The sequence below is a fragment of the Pseudoliparis swirei genome, chromosome 23 (genome assembly GCF_029220125.1).
Source record: "Pseudoliparis swirei isolate HS2019 ecotype Mariana Trench chromosome 23, NWPU_hadal_v1, whole genome shotgun sequence".
NCBI lineage: Eukaryota > Metazoa > Chordata > Actinopteri > Perciformes > Liparidae > Pseudoliparis > Pseudoliparis swirei.
This window is the reverse complement of record NC_079410.1, coordinates 13,702,564-13,711,110: the sequence shown is the minus strand read 5'-3', so window position 1 is coordinate 13,711,110 and position 8,547 is coordinate 13,702,564. Positions and strand designations below refer to the sequence as shown.

General features: G+C 41.8%; 1 protein-coding gene across 2 annotated transcripts; it reads left to right on the top strand.

Moving 5' to 3' along the window:
- The first annotated feature begins 5,070 nt into the window (after positions 1 to 5,070).
- Positions 5,071 to 8,476, top strand: lpar2a (lysophosphatidic acid receptor 2a). 2 transcript variants are annotated; one of them, XM_056407364.1, is made up of 5 exons: positions 5,071 to 5,244; positions 5,402 to 5,590; positions 6,322 to 7,074; positions 7,708 to 7,970; positions 8,353 to 8,476. In XM_056407364.1, exons 3-5 carry the CDS (start codon positions 6,324 to 6,326, stop codon positions 8,443 to 8,445), a joined length of 1,107 nt encoding a protein of 368 aa, XP_056263339.1. In that variant the 5' UTR covers positions 5,071 to 5,244; positions 5,402 to 5,590; positions 6,322 to 6,323; the 3' UTR covers positions 8,446 to 8,476. The 2 variants fall into 2 exon arrangements, with proteins under 2 accessions (XP_056263339.1, XP_056263338.1); XM_056407363.1 differs by having other exon boundaries at positions 5,071 to 5,590.
- The last annotated feature ends 71 nt before the right edge of the window (positions 8,477 to 8,547 follow it).

Genomic DNA, 8,547 nt, shown 5'->3' with positions numbered 1-8,547 from the left:
GAGTATCTTTCTAGGTGCAACCCAACCAACTCGGAAAAGTATGCCATAAAATGTAATTCATTCATTATAGTAATTGTCATGAAATTGTTGAAAAGAAAGTCATAGTATTTAAAAAGAATATTTAAATAGTGTATCATAAAAATAGTCATGAAAAGTCCTAGAAAATAAATGTTCAGTCATGATGAAGGATGCCACAAAAATGGTATGTATAAATGTCTTAAAAATGGCTGTCATATAGTATGACATAAAACAATCACAATAAAGTCAGACAAACAACAAAGTTCAAACATGTCAGAATAATATGCCTTTAAAAATAGCATAATAGTATCCAATAAATTATGGAATTTTTAAAAAATCATGTCGAAGTGGAATTCAATTCAATTCAGTTTATTTGTATAGCCCAATTTCACAAATTACAAATTTGTCTCGGAGTGCTTTACAATCTGTACACATAGACATCCCTGCCCCAAAACCTCACATCGGACCAGGAAAAACTCCCAAATAACCCTTCAGGGGGGGAAAAAAGGGAAGAAACCTGCAGGAGAGCAACAGAGGAGGATCCCTCTCCAGGATGGACAGGTGCAATAGATGTAATGTGTACAGAAGGACAGATTTAGAGTTAAAATACATTCAATGAATGTGACAGAGTGTATGAATAGTTCATAGTAGGCATATTCCACGATGGAGACCTCCACGATCCATCAGGCAGATGGAGGTAGAGAGGAGGAGTGGGCGGAGTCTCAACAGGACAGTGGCGTAGTCAGGAGCAGGAATTCCACGACCCAGACCTCGATGATCCATCAGGCAGATAGGATCTATGCCGTCTCATAGGGTCCGATGACCCCATGAGACGTGAAGTCAAAAGGACTCTGGGGAGAAAGCAGAGTTAGTAACGTGTGATGGAGAGATGAACATTCATCCTTAAGGAGAGGAAAAGAGGAGATAGGTACTCAGTGCATCCTAAACGTCCCCCGGCAGCTATAAGCCTATAGCAGCATATCAAGGGGCTGGACCAGGTGAACCTGATTCAGCCCTAACTATAAGCTCTGTCAAAGAGGAAAGTCTTAAGTCTACTCTTAAACGAGGTGACTGTGTCTGCCTCCCGGACTGAAATTGGAAGCTGGTTCCATAAAAGAGGAGCTTGATAACTAAAGGCTCTGGCTCCCATTCTACTTTTAAGACTCTAGGAACTACAAGTAGTCCCGCATTTAGTGAGCGTAGCTCTCTAGTGGGGCAATATGGTACTACAAGCTCCTTAAGATATGATGGTGCATCACCAATCAAGGCTTTGTACGTTAAGAGAAGAATTTTAAAAGTGATTCTTGATTTTACTGGGAGCCAGTGCAGAGCAGCTAGTGCAGGAGTGATGTGATCTCTTTTCTTAGTTTTAGTGAGAACACGAGCTGCAGCATTCTGGATCAACTGGAGGACCTAAGAGATTTATTAGAGCAGCCTGATAATAAGGAGTTGCAGTAATCCAGTCTCGAAGTAACGCGTGAACCAATTTTTCTGCATCTTTTGAGACAAGATGTGCCTGATTTTTGAAATATTACGTAGATGAAAGAATGCAGTCCTTGAGATTTGCTTTACGTGGGAGTTAAAGGACAAGTCCCGATCAAAGATAACGCCAAGATTCTTTACAGTGGTGTTGGATGCCAGGGCAATGCCGTCTACAGAAACCACATCACCAGATAATTGATCTCTGAGGTGCTCAGGGCGATTAAAATTACTTCGGTTTTGTCTGAGTTTAACATCAAGAAGTTGCAGGTCATCCATGTTTTATGTCTTTAAGACATGCTTGAATTTTACCGAGTTGGTTGCTCTCCTCTGGTTTTATCGATAAATATAGTTGAGTATCATCTGCATAACAATGAAAGTTTATGGAGTGTTTCCTGATAATATTGCCCAAAGGAAGCATGTATAAGGTAAATAAAATTGGTCCAAGCACAGAACCTTGTGGAACTCCGTGATTAACGTTGGTGGTTATCAAGGCGTCATCGTTTACAAATACAAACTGAGATCGATCTGATAAATAGGATTTAAACCAAATTAGTGCCGTGCCTGAAATGCCAATCGACTGCTCCAGTCTCTGTAACAGGATGTCATGGTCAATGGTGTCGAATGCAGCACTAAGGTCTAACAAGACCAGGACAGAGAGGAGTCCTTTATCTGCTGCCATTAAGAGGTCATTTGTAATTTTCACCAGTGCTGTCTCGGTGCTGTGGTGTTTTCTAAATCCTGATTGAAATTTCTCAAATAAACTATTATGATGTAGAAAGTCGCACAACTGATTTGCACCACTTTCTCAAGGATCTTGGAGAGGAAGGGGAGGTTAGAGATCGGTCTGTAGTTAGCCAACACCTCTGGATCCAGAGTGGGCTTCTTCAGGAGAGGTTTAATAACAGCCACCTTGAAGGAGTGTGGTACGTGGCCTGTTAGCAGAGACACATTGATAATATCTAATAGAGAGCCGCCAATTAAAGGCAACACGTCTTTAAGCAGCCTCGTCGGGATGGGGTCCAAGAGACAGGTAGACGTGTTCGAAGTAGAAACCGTTGAAGATAATTGGTCACGGTTGATGGGAGAAAAGCCCTCCAAATATACACCAGGGCATACAGCGGTTTCCAAGGCCATTCCACTTGAGGACAGATTGGCACTGGTTATGGGCAAGAGAATATTAATCTTGTCCCTAATAGTTAAATATATAATAATTTGATTTTGCATACCATACACATGTCCTAAAAAAGGCCTAAGATGTACTATATTATGACTTTTTAATGAAACCTTGTATGGCATACTTTAAGTTTCATTAACTGTGTTTTGAGATACTATGGCATGGCTAATGATGTTCTCATGAAACAGTACAATGTGTTTTTTTACATATGGTACTATGCATTTTAATTATATTATATTAAAGACAAACATACTATTTTTAAGGGCATACTGTATTATGAGTTTTCACATGCTATACTTTTACATTATTTAAGACAAACTATACTATACATGTGTATCACATTTGTGTGACATTTTTAAGAAATACTATGCTATGAATTTTTCAGATAATACTATTTATGCTTCTAGAATCATGCGTATGCCCAGAACAACGTTGAATCCAAAATGTGTCATTTGTGATACACGTACAGTTGCAGTTCCTCCATGTGACCACTGGAGGGCAGTGAATCTACATGGCGGCTCCCTTCTGAGACACAAGTTAATACGGGTCAGGACTTTAACTTTCCTCGATTTATTTCTCTACTGCATACTTTTAGATGATTTCCTACTGTTCATATTAATTTGAATACAATGATGTGAATACCTGCCATTTTATAGTTAATGTGGAAATTGTCAATTCATATTCTTTATACATCAATATTTTATCACGCTCCCTTCAACAACCAGAATAAGACACGCCTATCATATAATGTTAAACCTGATGAAACTATAGGCATAAAATAAACAAGAAACAAATAAGTCAAAACTATTATTGTCATAATTATTTGGGTTATTACCACTGAAGGATCAGAAGATGTTGGTTACTTTATTTCGAGTATACCATTTACCTGAAAAAGCGAGTGCTGTATAATGTGTGAATCCGTGACTAATTGGTGCAGTTCTTCACATTGGCCGCTAGAGGGCGCCAACACTAATGCTGCGTTCACACCAACGCTCAATCAGCTCGTCATCACTGACGTCATGCCTTTGGTGAATCAAACTGGCTGCTGGAAACGGCAGTTATCCAGACGTAGTGTGAGTCTAGGGCTGAAGTTATGAACCCGAACCCGAGGGCGTTTGGGTTCAGACGTTTGTGGGATGTCCACAACAAGTACAAATCAAAAGTAGTGGTTAATTATCCTATTTACGCCTTTTGGTGTGGACGCAGCATACTTCAAATAGGTGACTTACGTGAATCGTGTAGATCCGAAGAGGTTTTTTTTGGGGGGGGGGGGTCAATTGGCCGGTCGGCGTTTATGAGATTGGAGTGGGACACGGAGAAAATGTGAAGTGGTGCTCTTCGCAATAAAACATCTTTGATGGGACGTGTCGCGTCTCGGCCAATCAGCGTCAAGATGTCTTCAGCGTTTGGTGGTTCAGGTTAGCTTGAATGTTAGTCCGCTACATCTGCTGCTGTCACGCTGCACGGTGTAGCGATGCTAACAAAGTACCCGCACGTTAAGAGCGATGTGATTTAGCATATTTTTAGTTTCGATACTTCATTAAAAGAGCGATCAGAGCGCACGCGCTGCTCCGTGTCAAGCTGTCTGCACGCGCTGCGCAGCGCTCACAGCTAGTGGCGTTAAGTGGCGGAATTTTCGGATTTAAAAATAAAGTCACCAGCACCCCAGCACCCCCCATAATTATTCAAAAACACATTTCTCCAAAGTAAGAGGTGTAGTCCACTCATGTGGAGCCCATTGATGTAGATGTTGAATGATTTCACTCTACACTTGATAACATTGACGCTATTGAAGATTGTTTCCATAAATGATATCAAAATATTCATAACAATTATTCAAAATCTTTTTTCTTCAAAATGAGAGGTGTAGTCCACTAATGTGGAGCCCATTGATGTAGATATAGAATGATTTCACTCTACACTTGATAACAATGAAGCTATTGAAGATTTTTTCCATACAATCTGAAAAAATATTCATAATAATTTTTCAAAATCTTTTTTCTCCAAAGTACGAGGTGTAGTCCACTCATGTGGAGCCCATTGATGTAGGAAATGAATGGTTTCATCCTACACTTGATAACAGTGAAGCTATTGAAGATTTTTCCAGAACATATTAAATATAATTCATAATAATTATTTAAGATGAGGTTTTTTCAAAATAACAGCTGTAGTACAACACAGGGTGGCCATTTGACGTACGGTATAAGTTCTGTCAGCCTACACAATCTTTCAGTGGATATATTGAATATTTTTGGAATATGTTTTTCCTGGATTGCTTTTTGCAGACGGTCCCTGGGCTTAGGTCTCACAGCTGATCGCACATTGAGACCAACGTTATTCATCGATCTCGGAGACCGGCTTTTTTTGGTAAAATGAAGGTTGTAGCTTGTTGTTGACATCACGACGATCACAGAGAGGTGTTGTTTGTGTTTTAACTCAGTTTCGTGAGAGAGCTATTGAGCCGGGAATTCCGAATCTGTGAATATCTTTCTAACTTTACTGAACTCAAAAAGTTACCTGTCCAACGCTACATAAAGTTCCGTAATTTCAGACATCATGTTTGCACTGTCGTGAGTCTATAATTGTACTTATTGATTCCTCAAAAATACGATCATCGTGTATTGCCACTGATCTCTAAGTGTCTGTTGGCTATTTATTCTCTCCCCCTCAAAACAAAATAAAAGAGTGAAACCCACTGTGAATAATGTTTTTTTCCCGATTTTCGAGGCTGCATGTGAAGGCAGCACAGCTACCTGTCTGTCGGGTCCAGCTGGTCTGAGTGAGAATGATTCAGAGGCGTCGATCCGAAGTCAACTGACCGAAACCACAAAACTTCGTCTTTCATCAACCGGGAGCTCACAGCTCTGCTTTCATGTCGGGGCGGTCTGGATGGAGCGGCCTCTAGACACGGACCGGGTAGGTTTAGACTCATTGTTTTGTTCTTTGGAAAGTCTAAACTAAATCAACGCAGGAGTTTCCGTCTCAGAGATGAGATCTAGTTGAAACACGTTACGTGAGCTGAAATTGTTTTTTGTTGTTGTAAATATGTCTCATTTTGTAGGTGTTGTTTCCCCAGAATGAAGAGTAACCTGTATTAAATTGATTTATCGATTGCTTGTCAAATATTACCAAAGGGTTTCAGCTGTTCAAAGTCTGAGGTTTGCTAGTTTTACTTATGTTTTTATGGAAACTGAATAGGCCACGTTTAGTTTTTGCAGTTTCTTTATATTATTATAGACAAGTTATATTTATTTTACCTTAATGCTTTTTGTCCACCTTTACAGGAGCACATGTGTCTTTTGAAATAAACTGTGTATGCAGCCTGAAGTTGTGATCACTCTGCTTCTGATACTTATCTGTGTCGTCATCATAGTGAAAACCCCTGTGTTGAATATATGGAGTTATGTGTCAACAGCAAGTGACTCTCAAAGTCCACAGTTCAATAATGTATTTCCAATACAGCAACATGTTTTATTATAACACAATTTGTAAAAGCATGATATGTGAAATAACAGGATTAAACTGTTGTGATAAAATTGCACATGGTGAATATTGAATGTGTACTGAATGGAAAGCCTTGTACTGAATACATAGTTGTGTACATTACCTGTTGCACAAACCCTCACATTTCAGCGTTGTGTCTGCAGTTATGGCCACGGAGAGCAGTGTGTGGACTACCTGCGACTACAGCCACAATGTCACCTTCTTCTACAACTGGGTGGGCAAGAAGATCAGCGTGGTGTGGACGACGCAGGACTTCGTGGTGATCGGGCTGGGCTTGACGGTATGTCTCATCGTAGTCTTGGCCAACCTGCTGGTGATGGTGGCCATCTCCATGAACCACCGCTTCCACTTCCCCATCTACTACCTGCTGGGCAACCTGGCTGCAGCAGACCTGTTCGCAGGCATCGCCTACGTGAACCTGATGTTGCACACCGGCCCGTGGACGCGCACGCTCTCCAAGGAGCAGTGGTACATCCGCGGGGCTTTGATCGACATCAGCCTGACGGCCTCCGTGGCCAACCTGCTGGCTGTCGCCGTGGAGCGCCACCAGACCATCATCACCGTGCAGCTGCACAGCAAGATGACCAAGCGGCGCGTGGTGCTGCTGATCGTCTGCATCTGGGCCGTGAGCATCGTCATGGGCCTGATACCATCGCTGTTTTGGAACTGCGAGTGTGATCTGGACGACTGCTCCACCGTCGCTCCGCTCTACAGCCGCCGCTTCCTCGTCTTCTGGGCGGTTCTCAACCTGCTCACTTTCTTTGTCATGGCAGCCATGTACACTCGTATATTTGTCTACGTGCGCTACCAGACGCGGCAGGCGTCTCAACACAGCACGGAGATGCGGCACAAGCAGACGGTTCTCAACCTGATGAAGACGATCTCCATGGTTCTGGGTGAGAAGCTGTTTGTGTGCGACCACTGCTGGATGTTATGTGGGTCAAAGGTCAAGTTTGTACAGTTTGGTTTCTAATCACCACACAATAGTCTCGCTCTGAAAATACACATCTGGACCATTCCTACAAAAGATTAGGGAGCTTTTATTTATCATTTCAGTTTTCTCTTAAAATAAATTTTAAAAACCTGACTCCTAATGTTCTCCAGTCTCAAAGTATGAATGTTTAATGGCTTAATGTGAGGAATAACTGAATTATGTATTTTGAAGCTATGGGTACTAAATGTGCTCATGTTGCATACTCGGCTGCATGCTACCGACGACCTCCCATTCCCCCCCAAAAAACGTTGCGCAGCTCTAGCCTGGTTCGTTTGTTAATCGTTGTCTGATAACCACATTCACTTGAAAATTGAGATTCATCGTCTCATTTCTCGTCATAATCCACCTCTGATTGCTCTGGTGACTCATCTCCTGGAGGCAAATATATTTTAACTGGCAGTTAACCTTAATACCAAGCAATCACAGTCCTAATGTCGCTGCACTTTGACACCATTGACACATCACTGCGTTTGTGTAAGATTTTAGGTTGTTGTTGTTGCGTTCCTGCCCTCATTACCAACCCACATATCTGCAGGCGCCTTTGTAATCTGCTGGATGCCTGGCCTCGTGATCCTCTTACTGGACGGGCTGCTGGGTAAAGCCAGCCACGCCAACACCTTTGAGAAGTTCTGTTTGGTGATAGCGGAATGCAACTCTCTGATCAATCCCATCATCTACACCCTGCGAGACGCCGAGATGCGGAGGACGTTCAAGTGGATCTTGTGCTGCTTGTGTCGGAGAGGCGCCGACCGGCAGACGAAGCTGTCGCTTGTGGAGATCAACTCCCCCCTTCCAGAGGTAACGCTACTCTACAGCCTCGAATGTCAACCATTGAAGCTCTTTAAAACTTGCTTTACTGCATGTTTGCCTCTACCCGAGGTCTAGATTAACAAAACAATCCCTTCTTCTTCCACTCCTCTATTTCTCCTTCTCAATGAGTCGTGTTGCAACAGACGAGCTGATTTAAATCTAACATATCGGGCATCTTTACCCGACGCGGGATAGAACCAGTTCATTCCTGTTTCGCTCATCTTGAGTCAAGACTACTTTTCTCGTAAAAGTGGTTAGAGTGAACATTAAATTAAATTAATGTTAAGTCAATAACTGAATTTTCTAGAAATGTATAACATGTTTCCTTTTATGTCCAGTATTGCTAATGAATAAGTTGTTTTGTCTAAAGGAAACTCTTGGCTGTATCCAGAAGTTGGAAGACCAGGCCGTCTGTACAGAAACAAACCATAAAGAAGACAGTTGGACAATGCCGGGGGTGTGATGGCCTTCAAAATAAACTATCTTAACCTTTACTGCCATCAAACCAGCACAATGTATACAAATAATTTATTCTTTACATTTGTGAATTGAATGAAGAAAAAAA